General features: G+C 37.8%; 1 protein-coding gene across 1 annotated transcript; it reads left to right on the forward strand.

Moving 5' to 3' along the window:
* Positions 1–1035: 1035 nt before the first annotated feature.
* Positions 1036–22653, forward strand: eloal (elongin A, like). Its single transcript, XM_062057646.1, has 11 exons — positions 1036–1224; positions 8110–8166; positions 8237–8349; positions 10464–11172; positions 11238–11331; positions 11407–11574; positions 15790–15887; positions 16227–16407; positions 19990–20104; positions 22179–22306; positions 22455–22653. The coding sequence occupies exons 1-11, from the start codon at positions 1147–1149 to the stop codon at positions 22514–22516; spliced, it is 1803 nt and encodes a 600-aa protein (XP_061913630.1). The 5' UTR covers positions 1036–1146; the 3' UTR covers positions 22517–22653.
* The last annotated feature ends 3592 nt before the right edge of the window (positions 22654–26245 follow it).

Genomic DNA, 26245 nt, shown 5'->3' on the forward strand with positions numbered 1-26245 from the left:
TTGGGTTAAAAAAATTTGGCCGTGCTGTACAGACACACACACATATATATATATATATATATATATATATATATATATATATATATATATATATATATATATATATATATATATATATATATATATATATATATATATATATATATATATATATATATATATATATATATAGGCCAAAAGTTTGGACACACCTTCTCATTCAATGTGATTTCTTTATTTTCATGACTATTTACATTGTAGATTGTTACTATGAATGAACACACGTGGAGTTATGTACAGTACTTAACAAAAAAAGGTGACATAATTAAAAACGTGTTTTGTATTCTAGTTTCTTCAAAATAGCCACCCTTTGCTCTGATTACTGTTTTGCACACCCTTGGCATTCTCTCGATGAGCTTCAAGCACACCTGTGAAGTGTGAAGCATTTCAGGTGATTACCTCTTGAAGCTCATCGAGAGAATGCCAAGAGTGTGCAAAGGGTGGCTATTTTGAAGAAAAGACAACATAAAACATGTTTTCAGTTATTTCACCTTTTTTTGTTAAGTAGATAACTCCACATGTGTTCATTCATAGTTTTGATGCCTTCAGTGACAATCTGCAATATAAATAGTCATGAAAATAAAGAAAATGCATTGAAATGAGAAGGTGTGTCCAAACTATAAATATATATATATATATTCCGAGCGCGATAATGTCACGTTATCGATGGGAAAATGCATTTTTAGACAATATGACTTGCCTGAGCGTCTAAGAGACACAGAGAGTAACAAGCGGTAGAAAATGGATTAGAAAGGACAGATTTAAAAAATGTTTTTTTATTAAAAACAATTTATTTATTTTTTTAAACTTGGGACTTCTAGCGGGCCGGAATTTGGACGCTGGCCGTAGTTTGGGGACCTCTTGAACTAAACTATCTAATTAGCATATATCTACTGAGTCCGAGCGATACGCATGCACTTGACGTGGTTAATTGTTCCTCATGCATCTATTTGATCATAGTGACGACTATCCAGCTTACTTTAACATCGTAAACACGCCAGTGAAATCTCCATATTTCTACCTCGGGCGACCCTGAAGTGGTCTCTGCTTATAATTAGTGTCGTTATCGATCAGGTGTGCGGATGCTCGCACTTGCCCAGCACGGCGATGGCTAGCAGCTCGGAGGCGGCGAAGAAAGTGTTACGCTACAAACTTCAATTAGCAGGCACACCGCAGTCTGCCACGGTAGATAGCAATTTTTTAATGTGTTTTTTGGTGTTTTTCTTAGTTTACACGCAGACATCAAACGCACCATGTTTAATAGTGGTGGCGAGTTCACTGACTCGCTGTTAGCAGCTCGAACTGCCTTGTGCAGCTTGCTTTGAAATCAACGAAGCGATTTATTATTTATTTATAAGAAACAGTTAATATTTACGTCACTCACCTTCGTAAAATGTAGATATAGGTTGATAAAAACGGGTGCGCTTTTATTTTGAAATGTGGGCATAGCTATCAAAGTAGTAGGAAAACTTGCTAAATGTGACTTTAACTCACTGGATTACATTCATCTTTGCACATTTGTGCTAAATAGTTTATTGAAGGGAATACAAAGTGTTCATTTTATATGACTCTATTGCTTTTATTTTGAAATGTGGGCATAGTTACCAAAACAGTAGGAAAACTTGTTAAATGTGATTTTTACTCACTGGATTACTTTAATCTGTTGCACATTTGTGCTAAATAGTGTATTGAAGGGGAATACAAAGTGTTCATTGTATATGACTCTATTGCTTTTATTTTGAAATGTGGGTTTAGTTACCAAAACAGTAGGAAAACTTGTTAAATGTGATTTACTGGATTACTTTAATCTGTTGCACATTTGTGTTAAATAGTGTATTGAAGGGGAATACAAAGTGTTCATTTTATATGACTCTATTGCTTTTATTTTGAAATGTGGGCATAGTTACCAAAATAGTAGGAAAACTTGCTAAATGTGACATTAACTCACTGGATTACATTGATCTTTGCTCATTTGTGCTAAATAGTTTATTGAAGGGAATACAAAGTGTTCATTTTATATGACTCTATTTTATTTTGAAATGTGGGCATAGTTACCAAAAGTGTAGGAACATTTGTTAAATGTGACTTTTACTCACTGGATTACATTAATCTGTTGCACATTTGTGTTAAATAGTGTATTGAAGGGGAATACAAAGTGTTCATTTTATATGACTCTATTGCTTTTATTTTGAAATGTGGGCATAGTTACCAAAATAGTAGGAACACTTGCTAAATGTGACATTAACTCACTGGATTACATTGATCTTTGCTCATTTGTGCTAAATAGTTTATTGAAGGGAATACAAAGTGTTCATTTTATATGACTCTATTTTATTTTGAAATGTGGGCATAGTTACCAAGAGTAGGAACATTTGTTAAATGTGACTTTTACTCACTGGATTACATTAATCTGTTGCACATTTGTGCTAAATAGTTTATTGAAGGGAATACAAAGTGTTCATTTTATATGACTCTATTTTATTTTGAAATGTGGGCATAGTTACCAAAACAGTAGGAAAAACTTGTTAAATGTGACTTTTACTCAATGGATTACATTAATCTGTTGCACATTTGTGCTAAATAGTGTATTGAAAGGCCTACTGAAATGATTTTTTAAAATTTAAACGGGAATAGCAATTCCATTCTATGTGTCATACTTGATCATTTCGCGATATTGCCATATTTTTTCTGAAAGGATTTAGTAGAGAAAATCGACGATAAAGTTCGCAACTTTTGCTCGCTGATAAAAAAAAAGCCTTGCCTGTACCGGAAGTAGCGTGACGTCACAGGAGCTAGTATTCCTCACAATTCCCCATTGTTTACAATGGAGCGAGAGAGATTCGGACCGAGAAAGTGACGATTACCCCATTAATCTGAGCGAGGATGAAAGATTTGTAGATGAGGAACGTTACAGTGAAGGACTTGAGAGGCAGTGATGGACGTATCTTTTTTCGCTCAGACCGTAACTTAGGTACAAGCTGGCTCATTGGATTCCACACTCTCCTTTTTCTATTGTGGATCACAGATTTGTATTTTAAACCACCTCAGATACTATATCCTCTTGAAAATGAGAGTCGAGCACGCGAAATGGACATTTAAAGTGACTTTAATCTCCAAGACAATACATCGGTGACACACTTAGCTACTGAGCTAGCGTGATAGCATCGTTCTCAAATGAAGATAGAAACAAAATAAATAAACCCCTGACTAGAAGGATAGACAGAAAACCAACAATGCTATTAAACCATGTACATGTAACTACACGGTTAAAAATTCTCAGCCTGGTAAGGCTTAACTATGCTGTTGCTAACGACACTAAGGCTAATTTAGCAACTTAGCAACCGGACCTCACAGAACTATGTACTCTCTCCTTTTTCTATTGTGGATCACGGATTTGTATTTTAAACCACCTCGGATACTATATCCTCTTGAAAATGAGAGTCGAGCACGCGAAATGGACATTTAAAGTGACTTTTATCTCCAAGACAATACATCGGTGACACACTTAGCTACTGAGCTAGCGTGATAGCATCGTTCTCAAATGAAGATAGAAACAAAATAAATAAACCCCTGACTAGAAGGATAGACAGAAAACCAACAATGCTATTAAACCATGTACATGTAACTACACGGTTAAAAATTCTCAGCCTGGTAAGGCTTAACTATGCTGTTGCTAACGACGCTAAGGCTAATTTAGCAACTTAGCAACCGGACCTCACAGAACTATGTACTCTCTCCTTTTTCTATTGTGGATCACGGATTTGTATTTTAAACCACCTCGGATACTATATCCTCTTGAAAATGAGAGTCGAGCACGCGAAATGGACATTTAAAGTGACTTTTATCTCCAAGACAATACATCGGTGACACACTTAGCTACTGAGCTAACGTGATAGCATTGTTCTCAAATGAAGATAGAAACAAAATAAATAAACCCCTGACTGGAAGGATAGACAGAAGACCAACAATACTATTAAACCATGTACATGTAACTACACGGTTAAAAATTCTCAGCCTGGTAAGGCTTAAAAATACTGTTGCTAACGACGCTAAGGCTAATTTAGCAACTTAGCAACCGGACCTCACAGAACTATGATAAAACATTAGCGCTCCACCTACGCCAGCCAGCCCTCATCTTCCCATCAACAGCCGTGCTCACCTGCGTTCCAGCGATCAACGGCGTGACGAAGGACTTCATCCGTGGGTTTGGCGGCAAGCATCGGCTAGGCGTAGTAAGTAGTCCTTGTTGTGTTGCTGTAAGTATTGTACTTAGCCGCTAATACACCGATCGATCCCACCTACAACGTTCTTCTTTGCAGCCTCCATTGTTCATTAAACAAATTGCAAAAGATTCACCAACACAGATGTCCAGAATACTGTGGAATTTTGTCGAAGAAAAACAAGAGGCTTTTCTATCGGGTCCGATGGGGTCCAACCACTTCCGTTGCTTTTGTGACGTCACGCGCATAAGTCATATCCAAAGGAGTTTTTCAACCGGAAGTGTGGCGGGAATTTTAAAATTGCACTTTATAAGTTAACCCGGCCGTATTGGCATGTGCTGCAATGTTAAGATTTCATCATTGATATATAAACTATCAGACTGCGTGGTTGGTAGTAGTGGGTTTCAGTAGGCCTTGAAGGGGAATACAAAGTGTTAATTTTATATGACTCTATTGCTTTTATTTTGAAATGTGGGCATAGTTACCAAAATAGTAGGAAAACTTGCTAAATGTGACTTTAACTCACTGGATTACATTTATCTTTGCACATTTGTGCTAAATAGTTTATTGAAGGGAATACAAAGTGTTCATTTTATATGACTCTATTTTATTTTTAAATGTGGGCATAGTTACCAAAACAGTAGGAACATTTGTTAAATGTGACTTTTACTCACTGGATTACATTAATCTGTTGCACATTTGTGCCAAATAATTTATTGGAGGGAATACAAAGTGTTCATTTTAAATGACTCTACTGCTTTTATTTTGAAATGTGGGCATAGTTAACAAAACAGTAGGAAAAACTTGTTAAATGTGACTTTTACTCAATGTATTACATTAATCTGTTGCACATTTGTGCCAAATAGTTTATTGAAGGGAATACAAAGTGTTCATTTTATATGACTCTATTGCTTTTATTTTCAAATGTGGGCATAGTTACCAAAACAGCAGGAAAACTTGTTAAATGTGACTTTTACTCACTGGATTACATTAATCTGTTGCACATTTGTGCTAAATAGTTTATTGAAGGGGAATACAAAGTGTTCATTTTATGACTATATTGCTTAAAAAAAACACTACATAGACACCCTTATAATAAAAACAATAACTATAGTCTAAGCCAGTGTTTTTCAACCACCGTGCCATGGCACACTAGTGTGCCGGGAGATACAGTCTGGTGTGCCGTGGGAGATTATGGAGTTTCACCTATTTGGGTTAAAAAATATTTTTTGCAAACCAGTAGTTATAATCCGCAAATAATGTGCCATCGTTGAGTGTCTGTGCTGTCTAGAGCTCGGCAGAGTCACCATGTAATACTCTTTCATATCAGTAGGTGGCAGCAGGTAGCTAATTTCTTTGTAGATGTCGGGAACATGGTTTGTCGTGATCACTATGAAGACGACAGCGGGAGGCAGTGTGCAGGTAAAAAGGTATCTTATGCTTAAACCAAAAATAAACAAAAGGTGAGTGCCCCTAAGAAAAGGCATTGAAGCTTAGGGAAGGCTATGCAGAACGAAACTAAAACTGAACTGGCTACAAAGTAAACAAAAACAGAATGCTGGATGACAGCAAAGACTTACATTACAGCGTGTTGAGCAGAGATGGCGTCCACAATGTACACCGAACATGACATGACAATCAACAATGTCCCCACAAAGAAGGATAAAAACAACTGAAATATTCTTGATTGCTAAAACAAAGTAGATGCGGGAAATATTGCTCAAGGGAAGACATGAAACTGCTACAGGAAAATACCAAAAAAAGAGAAAAAGCCACCAAAATAGGAGCACAAGACAAGAACTAAGACAATACACACAGGAAAACAGTAAAAAACTCAAAAAGTCAGGGTGTGATGTGACAGTACACCTACTTTGAGACGAGAGCTATATTGATGCATGGTTGGTTTAAAGTCATATCCATTGGCATTGTTAGGCCTATTTTAGGGGGGCTCAAGCCCCCCTAAAATGTTCTTAAGCCCCCCTAAATAATTTGGTGTTAAAAAAAAATAAATCTTTTTTTCATTTTTTTTTTTCATTTTTTTTTCATGCCGACATATTTATTATAAAGTGGCCCGAATATGAGTTTAAATAAATAATAATATAACCTGTCATTATTCATTCAGTTTCCCCTCACTTCATAGCGTAAAATAGAGAGCCCCTTTAGTGCGTCGGTATCCAATCCATTCCACTTGTTCATAGAGAAAATGCCCACATCACTCAAAATCCAGTCCGCATTTTCTCTGCGACCTTCCTTGCGGTCCTGCAGGTGTACGAAGCACATTAGCACACAGCACTGCAGAACAAGAACCTTTCAGAGGGTGGAAAAACCAAGACATTTAATATAAAATGTAAAATGAATAAATACATAAAAAGAAAAAGAAAGAAAATGGTTAAAAGCCATCGTCCCGGGGAGCATTTAATTTCGTCCCGTGCATTTTTTTTACCGTCCCCTTGACGACGGGACTACGTTAATCTCAAGCCCTGGAAGTTACATTTTATTGTTTGCATTATTTGTTTCAGCTTTGCACTTTGAAGATGGTCCCTCAGCTCTTTGACAGCTTTGGCTCTTTTTCAGATCAGCAGACAGTCGGAGTCTAAGTCTTTCTTATTTACAGTATATATAAAAGTTTCTCATTTCTATTCAGACTTCCATATATATTTAATTTCATATATATATATATATAAAGCCAAATTATCCAGATATTACTTTAATTCAAGTAATTAAGTAATATTTCCAGGGCTTGAATTTACAACCATTTTAGTCACATATGTGCCCAAAATGTAATCTGTGCAACTTCAAAATATTTGGTAACAATTATTGTATTGTGAGCTAAAGTGGTGGCATTAGCCTCTAATTTGTGAATTAATAACATAGAGGCTAATGCCATGACTTTCATTGTGTTTCAGTGTATCTTGAAGGATCATGGAAGTAATTGTTTCTTGTTGATGCTGTAAACAAAATGTCACTGTGCAAACCCATTTTTGTTGTTGTACTAAACACACATTGAAAATAAACCCACTGAAATAATAATAATAACAATGATTAATTTCTAAATCTTTGTAAGCCATTTGTGAAGTTTTGTGCTCGTGCGCTACGTTCGCTCGCATCCTGTGCATCTCCTGGGGGCTAAGCCCCCCCTGTCCTTAAAAGCTAGTGACGCCCCAGGTCATATACAACAATTGCGACAAGTTTTTACTGTCAACTGAGTTTATTTTTTTAAGGATTTCTGCTGGTGAAGTGCCTCCGGATTTTTTCAACGCAAAAAATGTGCCTTGACTCAAAAAAGGTTGAAAAACACTGGTGTAAGCTGTTAGAAATTAGATTAAAAGCTCCATTGTGAAACATTGCCAGGCATTTAGACATGATGATACGGCCTCTAACTAGTGGGGTCAGGCCGGCCGTGAATGAATGGGAGGTGCTTTGCTGCTAAAAATGACTTCTCCTCCAGTTGTTCAACTTGTGACTGCTGTCTGTCAACCCTAAGGGCTGTGTAGACGTGGCACTTGCCCTAAAGGTGCTCTTTAAAATGGAAATAGATGCTGTTGACTGGACAGCTCTGCTTAATGACTTAAATCTGCTTGGGTGAGATTTTACTTAAATGCGCACAAATCATTTAAATGGAGAGAATGAATGGGAAAAGAGCAGAGGGGTTGTCCATTTATAGCTACCAGTAAAATGAGCAGACTAGAAGAGGGCGTGAGCGGCTCCCATACATAGCTTTGGGCTTTGAATGCACCATCAGCAACTCTGTGGAACCCAACTCAGTATGGCCATATTTGGTATGCCAATTTTAGTGTTGGAATCATGCATGGCCATTATTGTTAAAACACTTCTGATCATCTCATTTCAGGTGCTAAAAATCTTGCAGAAACTCAACAACCTGGATATCACCGTCGATGTCCTTGCTGTAAGTGCTTCAAAGACCATATGTGGATGTGAATCATGCAACGACTCACGAGTGACCTGGTGAATTTTAGGAAACCGGCATTGGGAAAATCGTCAACTCATTTCGCAAACACAAAGACGCTGGAGAACTAGCTAAGACGCTGGTGAAAGGTTGGAAACAATTACTCCCTAAGAAGTCAGCAAGGTGTGCATCCTTGTTTTTAGTGCCTAAAATGTACAATAAAGGGCCGGCCCTGAATATAATAATAGTTTGTTTGTGGCCCCATTTCGGTCTTTTAAATTTACCTGCAGCCGAGTGAGTATTGTGATAGTCTGTGAAGTTTGTGGCTTGTAAAGGTGACTATCGGTGTTATTTCATGTCTCGAGGGCTTTCTTAATGTTTAAAACAATATTTAGTCTTTTTTTTTTTTTGCTCTAGCAATGAACATATTCCATTTATAATCAATTATTCCTATTTCACGGAAATTAATTCACCACGGACAGGCCCAGAACCAATTGAGAGCGACAAATGAGGTATTGAATGCATTACTTTTGACGACCAGATGTAAATTTGGCTACGGTAGTGTGTGCATAAAAGAAACAACCAACAAACATGCAGTTAAAGTAGGCTAATGATAAATGATAAATAATTAATAATAATTAGTTATTAAGAAATATCCTACAACCAACAAACATGCAGTTAAAGTAGGCTAATAATAAATGATAAATGATAAATAATTAATAATAATTAGTTATCAAGAAATATCCTACATGTTATATAAAGATTTGTAAATAATCATGTAAGAACGATAAACAAAAAGACAACATTGACAACTACAATTCAGGTTAAGCAAATATGTTCAATAGTCATGTGTTTACAGTGGCGGGCCGTGCGTTTCCGACTTCAATGATTACCTCTCAAAATACAATCATGTCACCACATGACCATTGCTGGAGAAATACTATACAGAAACACATTTACGCACTACTGGGCATTGTACAAAATGGGTTATTTTCTGGCGCATTTAAAAATCAATAAACCCGCATCAGCAACTAAAACATATCTTATGTGGTACTGTCAAAATTAAAATTGCAAAAAACATATTAAACGTGGAAAAAATAAATAAATATCTGAACTCACAATTTAATCGCTGGGACAGCTGAGCTAGCTTCCGGGGTTGGCCGACATCGTCTCACAAGATGTAGTTTCTCTTTAAATATCCTTCTTGAAAATGTCCTTACAAATATATGTGTTGTCTTGTCTAATCATAAAAGATGCAGACGAGGCGTGTTGGCTGAGTTCCTAAAGTTTACTCCACAGCGTGCTCATCAAAAACATCCAGCTGCCGGCATGTCTACATTCAACCTAAACGGGGCTACTGCGCATGCGCTTCACTACTGTGGCATGCTGGGTATTGGAGTTCTAATGTTACCTAGCTCATAACATCACAATATATATCTGCCTTAGGCCAGCTCAAAGGCCCTACAGACAACAACTTGTGATCTGATTGACTATCGCAACTGTCTGTCAAATGTTTGTGTCCGTTCACTTACAGCGCACGGACGCCCGCATTGTTGATTCTGAAGGCCTCGGGCAGATTTGGTACAGCATGGCAACATAAACTAGCTGAATTCTGATTGGATCAAAACTCTGTAACCTAAAAACAACAGCGCTGGAAGGAGCATAATATGACATGAAGAGAATATTAATATTTTAGATATTTAGGGAAAGTAAATTAAAAATTACTTTTTATGATCATGATTTCTGGTTGTTAGGCCAGCAGAGAAGGCCTTGCTGGCCCTGACGGCCCACCACCGGGTGTTTATATTCCAAATAATGTCCAAAGTTTATATGAAAAGGTAAAACAAGTGATAGGTTCTAAGGTAAAAGAAAAGTGTTTGATAATTTCTACCGCAGTGAAGAAAATTCAAAACTGCCATGCCGCTTTGTCATTAATTGAACAATAAATGGGTAAAATCTATATTATTTTTTTAGGCATTGTATATTTGGGGAAAAGCTTTGGCTGCAATATAAACTTGAATAGTACGGTCATTTTAGAAACACGGCCGTAAACCTGCCATGGTGACAGTGTTTGACGCCATGCTAGTTTAGTGATTATGCCTATGGGCTTTTAAATGGCCGTTGCTGCGATGCTGCTAAACCAAAACTATTACAAAGGACACGTTGACTCACCGCTCGCTGAATAAAAGTTGTTGTGGGCCTAAACAAGCGCATAGTGTTTATGCCAGGAGCCGGCCCTGTGTACAATAATACAATGCAGCTGTATTGTGTTTGACATCTTGGTGTATTAAATGCAGTCTTACAGAAGATGGAAACGCTCCGCATAGTTTGTTCGTCAAAGAGAAACTCACCAATGACCAAAATTGTCCAAATAGAGTGGAGGACTTAAACAATAACGGCAAGTGTGTGGAGACTTCAAATGAACATGTCACTGAGAAATCGTATACAGAGATAAGAGAAAAGGACCAGAATGAACCGAGTGATGAAGACAACACAAATAAATTGGGTATATTGAGTTTGAAAAATGACATTCTTGAGGAAAAACGTGACCCTACTTCGAAGCAGAAGAAGAATGGCGATTGTAAATCCAGATCGGAGGAACAACTTGAAGAAAAAAGTGGAGGGTGTCATTTGGAAAGAAAGTCAAAAAATAAATCGAAAGAGATTTGTGACGATGCCACATCCAGTGACAAGTCTCGGAACTGGGATGAAGTTAAAGAGGACAGATCGTCGGGGAGCAGTAGAAAAAAGAAGCGTGAGAAAGAACACAAGGAACTGTCTAAACCAGCAAAAAAGGTCAAAATACAACCACCGGTGGACCATGAAAGTGAAGTGGAAGAACCGTCTATGTCTTTTGAATCGTACTTGAACTATGATGACAATGTCCCCAAGAAGAAGGAACGATCCAGAGGGAAGAAACCATCTAAAAAGATTAAGACTCTTTTCAAGAAGCAGCCAAAACTAACTGTAGTAAAGTCCACAGAGATGCCAGCTTCTCCAAAAAAGGTACCATAAACAATCTAAAATGTGAATTATTTTGTGTATGAATGATTGGTTGAATTGAATTTTAGAAGTGTATCATGGAATCGCCAAAAGACCTGCTTAGCATTCCTTTACCGATCATTCTTCCGGAAGTATCCACTTTTGAATACCTTGAGAGGAAAGGTACAACATATCCACCACACACATTCACACTTAATTACAGTCCTCTTTACTATGAACCTTTTTTTGCCTTCTTAGTGGAGAAGGTGCCTGATTTTGTAGACGAGTCTGAGGAAGGTGCAGTCTTCACCGGTCAGCGTCTAAACAAGAAGATGCAGGTCTACTCTGGAACAAAGACGGTCTTCCTGCCGGCCATGATGAGCTTGTACCAGCAGTGTATACGCACACTGCAGAACAATATCAACTGTGAGTAAAGCACACGTGCCCTCACCGTGGCCTCAAACATACGGTACTAGAGATGTGACATTCGCGAAGGAATCGACCCCTTTGAACGGCTCTCTTTAGTCAACAATGAGAACCGATTCACACTGTTTGCTTCGGGGCCGTTTTTTATGCACACACAAATGCAATGTCGGAATTATTGTATTCTAATTTTATTTATACTTTATCTACATATAAACATTATTGAGTAATCCCTCGTTTATTTCTGTGGATTGACCGCAATAAATGAATTCCCGCAAAGTAGGAAATATTTTCATAGCAAGAGCGTAAAAAATCTGTTTATTACCTTCTGAATACATTTTCAACATTATGACATCTCTATTTTGTAATAACACTCTTTCAATCCAATATAGCAATGCTGCATGAGGCTGAGCCAATCAGTGGCCACAATACTCACAGAGTCTCCAATACTACTGTGGTGTTGATATTTTTATTTTATGTAGTACTCTTTAATACTCAATATAGGGCAGAAATATTGTTTAATATGCTTAAAAAAAATCTGCCATGTGATGAATCCGCAATATTTGAAGCGCAATGTAGCGAGGGTTGAATGTATTCCTGTTTTTTGTCCTGTATTGTTAAAATGCTTTTTGTGCTACATTTTTTAGGTGAGATGAAAATTCTAAATAGTTGCTATCAAAGCATGGGAATATGGCAAATGGTACCTTCAATTGCAGTTTTTGTTAATTATTTTCTGTTTTGTCTAGGATGGAAAAAACATTTTGCAACCCGCCCTGACTATAAATTATAACATTTGTCTATAAAGTTCTTACTTAATCTATAAATGTGCATTGTATTGAAGTGTATTTCCGGTCTTGTCATCCTCATCCGCACAGAAGGATGACACGGCAGTGCGGCTGGATCAAAACAGACGTCGGAGACGCTTTACTGAACCAAAAGTTGCTTTATTACAAGCGAGCGTCATTATTCAGGGCTGCAGCGCCCGGAGGAGAAAGTCAAAATTGTCTCTTCTAACTTGAAGAAGCCAAAACATCAGTTTTATAGTCTTCCTTCCTCTCTGTGTGTCTGTGTGTCTGTGTGTGTGTGGTAAGTCAGGAGAGCACATCCTGACCATAACTGGAGTTGTTCGTGTGAAAGTGTCTGGAAAACAACTTTAAGTCATAACTTAAATGTTGGCATTGAGCTAGATGTCTTTTAAACAAGGATACGGCTATCACTTTTGCATTCCGAAGTCCCAATTAGAGCCTCTTTTCCTTTGAGAAGTGATCCAATCCACCTGCGAATATCAAACTAAGGGGCATTATCTTATTATATGCTCAAACTGAAATACCACTATTTAATTAAACTTGGTGGTTCGCTTTCTCCAAGTTAGATGTTAATCTTCACCATAAGCAAAACAAGATGTGAGTTAATTAATTAATTTCAGTATCCTGATCAACATTACAGAACAACAAAAACAACAATAAATCAACTTACAAACAAATCACTAACATTGTTTTTTAGTCTGTAACAGAATATATTTAAAGTGCAACACATTTCCTGAAATTCTAAAATAATCATTTGATACTGAAAATAGAATTAAACAAACGCAATAAATAATACATTCAAATTGATCAGCAATATAACTTAGGGGCATATAATATAAAACACTTAAACCTACAAAACAAAAATGAATGAAAAACAATTTCAGCTGATGTTTTTTTTTTTTTTTTGATTCATGGCTACAAGGAGCACATTTTGTAGTGCACAGCTTTTTGAAGCAGGGTTTGAAGCATGATACTGAATCATACTGGTAAAACTTGTTCCTTGGAATGACAAGGAATGTTTACAAAACCACAATGGCCATTTTTAAAGGAACTGCAATTTTTGGGGGGAATTTTGCCTATCGTTCATTTATTATGGAAGACATGACGACGGATGGATTTTTTTCTTAATGCATTCTAAATATTAAATAAAAATCCGCTTACAGCGCAGCCAAAGGGAGGTCTTCTATTTCGCCCAATAACCATTCTAAAAAGCGCCAACTATACTCCTTTTACATTTCGTGACTTGATTATTAACCAAGTGTTAGTGATATTGTTATTATAAGCGCTAACGCAGACTAACAATAGCGGCGTCGTGGTAACAAGCTTGTGTACAATTTTGACATGGTCGACTGGCGACGTGTTCCCTCGCTTACTTGCTGATCATAAATCATGCCTTTCACCTGGAAAGTAGTGGCAGAAGACATATTTCGACAAGTTGGTACACTTTGACAGCCATTTAGGACCGGACATGGCGAAAACGACACGAAAAGACTCATGGTCGCCCACACCACGTTTCTTTGCGAGGATTATCATTTAAATGGGGAATATATGAACATCCTAGCAGTCGGCGTCCTTATGACAGCCGACATTGTACAGTAAGTGATGTTTTTAAAAAAAATTTTTGTTGGTTCTCATAAAGTCTGCAGTGACGAGAAAAAAAAAGCAAACGTTGTAAAACGTTTTTGAAATGAATGTGCCGTTTATGCTTAAAATGATCAATATACGTCAATATTAAACGTTATTTTAAATAAGCTTGTTAACGTTACTGCATGGCATACTGTATATACTTAGTGTGTATATAAACCCTTAATGGAGGTGTTTGGATGTTTTTTAAGGGCTTTATAGGCAGAATTGAGCGCCTCCCATAGGCTCCATTGTAAGTGGACTTTAGATCACATTTATTTATTATTTAGAATGCATGAAAAATTAACATGTATCTCATGATTCTGAAAGACAGGCAACATTCCAAAGAAAGTGCAGTTCCTCTTTACGCTAATGTAGCATACTAGCGTGTCTTTCAACAGGTGCGTATGAGCGAGTGCACTGCTGGTGTAACTTTGTTTTCATTCCGTGCAGGAAGTAACATGCCAGTATAAAGTTTTTTTTAAAGAGTTATTAGGACTGAAACACACGGTGTAGCGCAGGCCTGAGCAATTATTTTGACTCGGGGGTCCAAATTTAGAGAAAAAAATGTTTTGGGGGGCCGGTATACCTGATTTTTAGGAACACTAATACAAAACCTCACAATAATTTCTGATTGAAAGCTAAAAACGTTATAACAAACCGCCTTAAAAAACGGAATGGAATTTTACGTTTTGTTACTGAAAGAGACACCCAGAATCCATCCATCCATCCATCTTCAACCGCTTATCCGGAATCGGGTCGCGGGGACAGCAGCTCCAGCAAAGACCCCCAGACTTCCCTCTCCAGAGCAACATTTGCGACTTCCTCCTGGGGAATCCCGAAGCGTTCCCAGGCCAGAGAGGAGATGTAATCCCCCCATCTGGTCCTTGGCCTGCCGCGGGGCCTCCTCCCAGTGGGACGTGCAACGAGGTCCACGTCCCGAAAGTCAGCCTCTGCTGCCCCGAATTGGTCCGTCCGGAGCCTCCACTTTCACCGCCATCCACTTGGCAGCGCACCCGACCCCACTGGTTCCGACCGCGGGTGGTGGGCCCACGTGGACACCCAGAATGTACATGAAAATAAAGAATGTGAGATTTACAATATTAACCATGAAGGATAAAACACTGAATATTGACAACATATGAACGTCACACCCCCTCTTGATCGACATATTTTACAATCAAGCGAAATGCAACCAAAATGCAACAAACACAGCAAAATATGAACGCGAAGGGTAAAAAAAACCCCACCTACAATCTGATACATCTGATATATCACTAAGCTTTAGAAATTTGTTGTAAAAATCTCCTTCCGCGTCTGTCCCTGACACCCACATTTCAGGCTGGCCGCTTTGGAAACACTCTGTGGAAACACTCCCCACCCACACTGCTTGGTGCCTCGTCTGAGCTGCTGTGACTTAGATTACCATAGTAACTATATCATGCAAAAGTGCAGATTCCAACCATTTAAATACTTTGTATAGTTCAAGACATACGGTAATTTGAAAACATCCCTGCACATCATAATGGCAGCTACAGTTTCCATCTTAAAGATCTAAAAAAATAATGTCCGGCGGGCCAGATTGAAAAGCTTAATTTCATGGCCTTAATTTGCCCAGGTCTGGTGTAGCGGAACATTTGCGATTAAATAACCATGACATTTTTAATCACGGTTAATAGTAAAACCAGATAATTGTTGCACCCCTAGCTGCAACACCAAGAAAGCAACGCATTTGCTTCACATAGAATTTATACCAGTTGCTAATTTCATTGCATTCTTTTTGTCCCAGTGCTTTACGAAACCGGAGGCGTCCCGTTTGAAATTCTCGAGCCGGTGTTGGAGAAGTGTACGCCGGAGCAGCTGCTGCGCATTGAGGAATGCAACCCGGTAGGAAAAGATTTGGAGCAGATACCCAGACACTAGATACACCACCCAAAGCATAGGGAGATTCTTCAGATGTTTAACAAAAATGCTTAAATGATGACTTCAAATTGAACTTCATCTACTGAACCATGGTGTAACGTCCACAGAGACATCATCCTGCACTTTGTTTTATGGCGGAAGTTGAACAAAACGCAAAAACACACAGTCTTATTGTGACCTCTGGGTTACATTGAAATGGGCCATTTATATTCAATCATTGAGTAGACCGGTTGACATTTTAAAATGTAGCGCAATTAAGCATACTTGGTGTGTGTTAGCATCCTCTGATGATTGTCTCCCCAGGTGTACATTGGCGTGACTGACAACCTGTGGGGAAAACACTGCCAGAGGGATTTCAAGGACGCCAAGCTTCAGCAGTACGAATCATGGAAAGAGATGTACGTCCGACTGTCAGAAGAGAGGGAGAGAAAATTCCAGAGATTGGCCAAAAAAATTGTCATGGACCATTCCAAGAAACCGAAAGGTGTGTATAAAGAATTACCGAATGTGGTATTGTGCAAAATGTCCTAAAGGGGAACTGCACATTCTTTGGAATTTTCAGTTCTTCAGAACCACTATGTGAGACAAGAACACACTTGTCTTTCTCTTCTTTGTGCAGTCTAATATCTAAAATAAGGCTTGTAGTAGACCGCTAACAATGTAGCTAACGGGAGTCGTCTATTTCGCCCAAAGCCCTTTAAAGGCCTACTGAAACCCACTACTACTGACCACGCAGTCTGATAGTTTATATATCAATAAAGAAATCTTAACATTGCAACACATGCCAATACGGCCGGGTTAACTTATAAAGTGCAATTTTAAATTTCCCGGGAAATATCCGGCTGAAAACGTCTCGGTATGATGACGTTTGCGCGTGACGTCACGGATTGAACGGAAGTATTGGGACACCATCGTGTCCCAATACAAACAGCGTCTGTTTTCATCGAAAAATTCCACAGTATTCTGGACATCTGTGTTGGTGAATCTTTTGCATTTTGTTTAATGAACAATGGAGACAGCAAAGAAGAAAGCTGTATGTGGGATCGGTGTATTAGCAGCTGGCTACAGCAACACAACCAGGAGGACTTTGAGTTGGATAGCAGACGCGCTATCCGACGCTAGCCGCCCACCACACCGATGATCGGGTGAAGTCCTTCGTCGCGCCGTTGATCGCTGGAACGCATGTGAGCACGGGTCGTGATGAGCAGATGAGGGCTGGCGTAGGTGGAGAGCTAATGTTTTGAGCATAGCTCTGTCGAGGTCCCGTAGCTAAGTTAGCTTCAATGGCGTCGTTAGCAACAGCATTGCTAGGCTTTGCCAGGCTGGACAGCATTAACCGTGTGGTTACAGGTCCAGGGTTTGGTTCGGTGTCTCCTGATAGTTGAAGTAATAGTAGTATTGTTGATCTTCTGTCTATCCTTCCAGTCAGGGGCATGTTTCTTCTGTTTCTATCCGCAGTTAAGCACGATGCTATCACGTTAGCTCCGAAGCTAAAGTGCTTCACCGATGTATTGTCGTGGAGATTAAAGTCACTGTGAATGTCCATTTCGCGTTCTCGACTCTCATTTTCAAGAAGATACAGTATCCGAGGTGGTTTGAAATACAAATCCGTGATCCACAATAGAAAAAGGAGAAAGTGTGGAATCCAATGAGCCCTTGTACCTAAGTTACGGTCAGAGTGAAAAAAGATACACCCTGGCGTCCTGCACTGCACTCTAATCCTTCACTCTCACTTTCCTCATCCACAAATCTTTCATCCTCGCTCAAATTAATGGGGTAATTGTCGCTTTCTCGGTCCGAATCGCTCTCGCTGCTGGTGTAAACAATGTGCAGATGTGAGGAACTCTTCAGCCTGTGACGTCACGCTACTTCCGGTACAGGCAAGGCTTTTTTATCAGCGACCAAAAGTTGCAAACTTTATCGTCAATGTTCTCTACTAAATCCTTTCAGCAAAAATATGGCAATATCGCGAAATGATCAAGTATGACACATAGAATGGACCTGCTATCCCCGTTTTAAATAAGAAAATTTCATTTCAGTAGGCCTTTAAGAACATCCAAATAATAATACATTTAATGGCATGACCTGCATACTAACCCAGTACTAGTGAAATTATTATAAGACCTAACGCGGAGGAACTACTTTTAGCAACATGGTGCCTTGATCATGTAGCGGTAACTAGCTACTGCATCTATTGACCTACTGTAGTAGAAGGTTGTGGCCATAAGCCGAGAAGTTGGTCAACTTTGACATTCAACCTAGAACGGAAGACACAACAAGATGCTCAGAACACAAGTCTGAATAATATGAATATCCCAGTGAGAGTGGACATTGTACATAAAGTGATTGTTTTATTATATTAGCAGTTTGTTTTTCTGGTTTAACACTTAGCAATACGGCTACATGATTTAGTGTTACACTATAGCATGATCTGCTTAGCATCCAGCGCCTAAAGTTTGTAGCTCATCCTCTGTATATTCAGTCTCAAAAAGATAAGGATCTGGATCATTTGTCTCAAAGTGGTTGTCGTTGGCTCTCATAAAGTCTTACGATTAGTAGCAGCTGTTTGTTGTTGAAGGAAATGGTGAACATTGTGATGTGCTCTTTGAATTCAATGAACCCAAAAATAAATGTTCCAACAATGCTTAAAAGGATCAAAACTCTGTAAATATTACATGTCATGAATGTGCCTGTTACTACATTACATATATACTTACAGCATGTATAAAAATGTTGTTGAATGTTTTATTCGTTTTTTTTATGTCGGAGTAGATTAAATCCCCATTGCCTGCATTGATAGTCTCCTGGTACAAAACGTATTTTAGAATTGCGAATGCTTATAAAAACAGTCGTATGTCTCACATAAGGATTGTGAATGATTGGCAACATTCCAAAACAAGTCCAGTTCCCCTTTTAGTCCACTACTAATTTTATTTGAACAGACACATTTAGCAAGATGATGACAAATACAAAAACAATGCCACCAAACTTTTTTGGTACATTGGTGCATAAACCATGACATGTTGGCGTAGAACTCAGACTTTAAAAGTGCATTTAGTAAAACCCCACTGGGAGCACACTGTTGTGTGCGTCTGTGGCTTTATTGCATGTTATTGTATGTTAGTTAAAGTGTTAGCATTATAGTCATGTTTTAACTGCAACATTATACTATGTTAGCCTATTGGTTGAAGAAAAACTGATCAAACATAAAGATCCCGCATGTGAAGAATAGTCTTTATTTTATAATGGGTAGCAAAGCCTTTTTTTCATTTGATTTATTCTATTTGTTTTAACAAAGCTTGTATTTTTTTCTTTCATGACACCATGAAAACCCAGAAGTTCAAGACAACCTTTTGTGTGCCTTTTCTTTCAAAAGGAGCAAACAAATGAGGGAAATTAGGTTAGCGTTTGGTGCTCACAAACCGGCTGCAGCGGTGCCTTGTACTCTTAATTATTTTTTTATTGGATATTCTCTAAATATAATTTGTTATAGGACAAGTGGTAAAAAATGGATGGATGGATTAATGAGAGGTATAGACATTATGATTCATCACCTAGAACAGTGGTCCCCAACCACCGGGCCGCGGCACCGATTGGTACCGGGCCGCACAAGAAAATAAAAAAAAATAAAATAAAATAAAAATGTATTTTTTATTAAATCAACATAAAAAAACACAATATATACATTATATATCTATATTGATCAATATATATATATCAATATAGATTAATACAGTCTGCAGGGATACAGTCTGTCAGCACACATGATTGTATTTCTTTATGAAAAAATTTAATAAAACACACATTGATAATTCAGTTTGCTTTAATGGGGACCTTTTTTTTAAATTCTTCCTCATGCCATGACAGTTGAAGATTGAGCCAACTATCTTTGGTAAAACATCAGTAACTTCTGACCACCAATAGGAACTCCATGATGTTGTATTCTACCACAACTGAGATATTTGATATTTTTTTCTAGAAAGTTGTACAAAATAATTTTCTTGTGACCAAATGGAACACGAAAATAGTTGTTTTCCTGACATTGTATTCGCCCTTTTGTGATTAGGCCGGCAAGTGAAGATGGCATTTATTCACACCGTTGCTAAGCCACCCAGAAATGTGCGTATCCAACAAGAAATCCATGGAACTGCGGTTCAGCAGCCTCCACAGTCTAATTGCAGGTGGGTAACCAGAGAGTAAGTTTTGATTTCAGTTTCATGTGGGACACACAACTAATCACTGTGCCTAATTAATTCAAACACGTGCACACACACACACAGATTAAAATTGATCTAAGTGCAAACCGCAGATGTTAAAAAGTATCTAGCTGACAATTAACAGAGCTAATCCATGACTTTGTGGGTGCTCTAAAAAGAAATGAGCCGCTGTTTTCTGCTTGGTGCTAGTGTTTGACCCTTCTCCTTTTTAATGTAGCGTAACTTTGTTTTTAGGCAAATCAAAACTGTCTTTTTTTTTTTTTAAGTGCAGGGGACATGTTTCCATGATTCCCAATTATGTCTCAAAATACAGAGGAATTATTACTTATAGCTAGGGTTATCAAAAATAACGTGTTAACTTGTGTCAAGTCAACTTTATTTATATAGCATGTTTTCAACAACTTTTAAATTGAACCAAAGTGCTTTACAGGTTAAAAAAAGCATAGAGCAAAAAAAACAAAAACAAATAACATAAACAATGAATGTGCTGAACAAGATAATGCAATACGGTAAAAGGAGGTTGAATTGATCACAAAAAATTATCGCATTATTCATGTATTTATGCAGATGAATCCCGCAATTTATTGTGAGTGCACATGCTCCTTTACTTTAACAGTGGGTGCTTACCTGAAAGGCGGCTCGTGTTGTATGGTCAGTCCTTTAGAAAAAAACTGCTATCACGTTTTGAGCAAATAAATGAAGTGCATTCAATGTTTTTGGATAGCAATTTGTGTCTAAGTATTGGGGTCTTTTTTAAAATTAATTTAAATTATGCGAGCGATTAATAACCCGTAATTACTCAAAATAAAGTGTGATTAATCTGATTTAAAGGCATACTTGCCAACCTTGAGACCTCCAATATCGGGAGGTGGGGTGGGGGGTGGGGTGTTTGGGGCGGGGGCGTGGCTAAGGGCGTGGTTAAGAGGAGAGTATATTTACAGCTAGAATTCACCAAATCAAGTATTTCATATACAGTGGGGCAAAAAAGTATTTAGTCAGCCACCCATTGATTGTCAATGGGTGGCTGACTAAATACTTTTATTTATATATATATATATATATATATATATTAATATATATATATATATATATATATATATATATATATATATATATATATATATATATATATATATATATATATATATATATATATATATATATATATATATATATATATATAACTAAATAGTTACTTTTCACAGTAACACATTACTTTTTGGTTTAAGTAACTGAGTTAGTAACTGAGTTACTTTTGAAATAAAGTAACTAGTAACTGTAACTAGTTACTGGTTTTCAGTAACTAACCCAACACTGCTAACGGGTACTGTTAGAGCCATTTACTCTTTCTGTCTGTCAAATTGATGACGCCACTAAAGGGGTTGGCTCAAGGCCAAGTGCCAGTCTATTTAGGAAGGGGCTGGGATTTTGCTCAGGTGTTGCTGAGTAGAGGCGCAACAGTTTTTGACTGTGCCAGGCTTTGATTTGTTTGCTCCCGCTTATTTTCCGTTTTTGTTACAAAGCGATTTGATATTTGATTTACGGGACTGTATGTTAATAAATATTTGTGTTAAACATGGACACAATTCTGGACATCAATTATTAGCCAGCTGCACACGTATGAACTAGCTTCAGTTATATTCGGCAACCAGTAGCAGTAAGAGTATAGGACTTTACCGCTAAAGGTACCAATAGGTAAGAAAAGTTGGTTTTGCATAATGGGTCTCCTTTTGAAAAAATTATTGTTTTGATAGCACTGCTACTTTTACATAAATGCAAAATAAGCGTGCACTTATTGCAAGCAGCACTGAGAGACTTGCATGTCGCCATGTTTTAAAAGGCTTAGGGCCTTTGCTTATCCAAACACAGAAACTGGAGCAGTGTGCTAGACGGACTGTTTTTTACTGTGGCGAGGGGCGATCTTTGTCACATGTTGCAATGTGTCTTTTCACGCTATAGTAAGCCATGTTGTTAAAAGGTTGGGGGAAATGATTTCAAAATAACAAATGCAATTATTTTCATGATTCTTCAATTCTAGCGTCAAGTCTCGAGATAGCAAACCAAAGTCCTACAATGACCCTGTGAAGACCAATACCTGCGGCAGCAGTAGCAGCACCAACACCATCTCAGGCCCAGGCAACACACAAGACTCTCGCAAGAAAACAAGTGAGCCCACATGAGTATTATTCATGTCATTTTTGTACCTGACGTTCAAATGCAAAACTATATAAAGAAACTTTTCAAAAGAAAAAACTCTTATTTGATGTTGTTATTATAGATTGCATAATCTTTTATGACATGTTTATCAACACAGGGGTGGCTCCAATGATGGCAAAGTCCTTGAAGGCGTTCAAAAAGCAGTTGGGACGCCGATGAAATGCACTTGAACAAATGTGGCTGTGCTTATTCACACAGTGTCGCTCACTGCTAGTTAATAATGCACACAATTGCTATGTTTCTCTGGAAATGTGGATTTTTCTGTCGATAAAATAAAATGCATTACCATGTCAGTGTGTTTTTTTTCCCCCCCCATCCAAAACAATCGGTCCTGGTTTATCAAATAAGGTGGCTCCCTCTAGAGGACATATAAGGAAATTGTTTCTCCTGAAAAGTTGTTTTTTTTCCCTGAATTTTAAAAACTATTTAAAATGTATAACTTCTGTTTTCCTACAATTAATGGTTTGGTTGGTGCCAGTAAGTTCTAGTCTCTTATCTTTTAATAAGTGATTTTGATTATTGATTATTGATTATTGATTAATGCGGCGTAAAACTATGGAACAAACTGGACTTACAACACAAGCGATGCCAAACTATTAATCGATTTAAACTGTTCTACAAACATGGGGTCTGGTTCAAATATAGAGATGAGGGTCTTTAATTTGACCTGCTGTTGTACTCTGTCTCAAAGTGTTAACATGTGCTCAATGTTTCCTTACCATTATTGCTATGTTGTCTATTACCATTATTGGTATGTTGTCTATTACCATTGTTGCTATGTTGTCTATTACCATTGTTGCTATGTTGTCTGTTACCATTGTTGGTATTTTGTCTATTACCATTGTTGGTATATGCATTATTCTTACATTGTTGATACATATTATTGTTACAGTGTAATAATTATTGTTACCTGTGGTTATACCACTATGATACAACATTTGTATTATAATCCTTGAACAAAGTAACAGTGAAACTCATGTGAATAATCACTGAATGGAGAACTGGGGGTGGGATTAAATAAATTATCTTTTTCCCACTACCTTTCAGGCAAAACTGGACAATCATGCATTACATACTATACATTATCTTTTGCACTATATTAATTTATATTATGTGTTGTCAACTTTGTACTTTTTTAAAATTATTTTTTCATGTCATTGCCTGAAATAAATAAATGAAAAAAAAGAAAGAAAATTATCATTGTAAATTCACAGAAAATTACTTTATAATAATTGCATTACTTTTAGAGTAATATACTGTAAGTCAGCGCTTCCTCAAATATTTTCAGTTACACCCACATAGGAAAATTTTATATTTCACGCTCCCCCACCCACTCTCCACCGTGACTATAAATAGTATAATTTGTCTATAAAATTGTTATAACTACACCTATGCATAACATTGTATGTTTATTAACATTAAAGGAAACACACCAGTCTTTCCTTGTCTCCCACCGTGGTTACAATGAGGCCAAATGCTACATACGCTTCATCGTTCTGTTATGGCAAAAGCATGTTCCCTGAGGTCACACGCGCTCCCCTTGAGGCCTGCCCTACTATTTGAGAAGGACTGCTAACTGCAGAGCTGTGATTTTACAGTTCATTACAATGTTAAAACTAAATGCTGTAACTTCGGAATTGTAATTTGAGATAATTACTCTCTCGTTTAACAGCATACCACCACCCACTGTGCAAGAGTGCGCAACATAGGCTACGGAACGCTTTAAGGGACGAATCGGTTTGTGTTTACAGTAGTTGTGATATTGCAAATGACTATAATATAGTATTTTACTGTGAAATATTTAAGGGAAACCACACTTTTTTTTGGTGAATTTTGCCTGTCATTCACAATCCTTATATAAGACAAGAACAAGTTTTTCTTTTTTTAATGCATTCTAAATATTAAATAAATGCAATTAAAAGTCTGCTAACAATGGAGCATACAGGAGTCATATTCTATCTATAAAGTCCTTAAAAACATACAAACACCTCCATTAAGGTTTTATATACACTAAGTACAAAACTCAAAACCAGTGAATTTGGCACATTGTCCATCCATCCATCCATTTTTTACCGCTTATCCCTTGCGGGGTCACGGGGGTGCTGGAGCCTATCTCAACTGCAATCGGGCAGAAGGCAGGGTACACCCTGGACAAGTCGCCACCTCATCACAGGGCCAACACAGACAGACAACATTCACACTCACATTCACACACTAGGACCAATTTAGTGTTGCCAATCAACCTATCCCCAGGTGCATGTTTTTGGAGGTGGGAGGAAGCCGGAGTACCCGGAGGGAACCCACGCAGTCACGGGGAGGACATGCAAACTCCACACAGAAAGATCACGAGCGCAGGATCGAACCTAGGACCTTCGTATTGTGAGGCAGACGCACTAACCCCTGTGCCACCGTGCTGTAAATCGTAAATAAAAACAGAATACAATGATTCGCAAATCTTTTTCAACTTATATTCAATTGAATAGACTGCAAAGACAAGATACTTAACGTTCGAACTGGAAAACTTTATTTTTTGCAAATATCTCATTTGGAATTTGATGCCTGCAACATGAATAAAAAAAGCTGGCTCAAGTGGCAAAAAGACTGAGAAAGTTGAGGAATGCTCATCAAACAATTATTTGGAACATCCCACAGGTGAACAAGCTAATTGGGAACAGGTGGGTGCCATGATTGGGTATAAAAGCAGCTTCCATTAAATGCTCAGTCATTCACAAACAAAGGTGGGGCGAGGGTCACCACTTTGTGAACAAATGCGTGAGCAAATTGTCTAACAGTTTATGAACAACATTTCTCAACAAGCTATTGCAAGTAATTTAGGGATTTCACCATCTACGGTCCGTAATATCAAAAGGTTAAGAGGATCTGGAAAAATCACTGCACTTAAGCGGCAAGACTGAAAACCAACATTTAATGCCCGTGACCTTCGATCCTTCAGGCGGTACTGCATCAAAAAGCGATATCAGTGTGTAAAGGATATCACCACATGGGCTCAGGAACACTTCAGAAAACCACTGTCAGTAACTACAGTTAGTCGCTACATCTGTAAATGCAAGTTAAAACTCTACTATGCAAAGCGAAAGCCATTTATCAACAACACCCAGAAACGCCGCTGGCTTCGCTGGGCCTGAGCTCATCTAAGATGGACTGATGCAAAGTGGAAAAGTGTTCTTTGGTCTGACGAGTCCACATTTCAAATTGTTTTTGGAAACTGTGGACGTTTTGTCCTCTGGAACAAAGAGGAACAGAATCATCCGGATTGTTATAGGCGCAAAGTTGAAAAGCCAGCATCTGTGATGGTATGGGGGTGTATTAGTGCCCAAGGCATGGGTAACTTACACATCTGTGAAGGCACCATTAATGCTGAAAGGTATTATTGTTGCTTGCTTTTGGATGGTTATTTATTGGGTTTCAGGGGTGAAATAGAAGACCTCTCATTGGCCTTATTATAAGCAGACTTTTATTTATGTTTTTTTATGAGTAAGAATACATTTAAAAAAATACATCCGTCTTGTTTTTCATAACGATTGTGAATGATAGGCAAAATTCCCCAAAAAGTACAGTTCCCCTTTAATTGCTGTGAAATATAAGTATAGTGCCATTTCTATATTCATTAGTCTTCATTTTACAGTGTATTTGATTACACTATTTTACCGTAAAAAATACTGTCAAATGCTGTAAATTTCCTAATAAATGCAAGTGTACTTTTGTCTTATGAAAACATTTGATGTTTCTCAAGACTGTTGTGTCTAATTCTATTTTAGTAGGAACAACTGAGGAACAACTCAGCCTCCAGCCCCATTTGTAATGGCCAGCTGACGTGATCATTAGTATCTACTTAATTCATTGAGATCTATAACATCTCTCTTTCAC

Source organism: Entelurus aequoreus, linkage group LG09, assembly GCF_033978785.1.
Source record: "Entelurus aequoreus isolate RoL-2023_Sb linkage group LG09, RoL_Eaeq_v1.1, whole genome shotgun sequence".
In the NCBI taxonomy this organism is placed as follows: Eukaryota; Metazoa; Chordata; class Actinopteri; order Syngnathiformes; family Syngnathidae; genus Entelurus; species Entelurus aequoreus.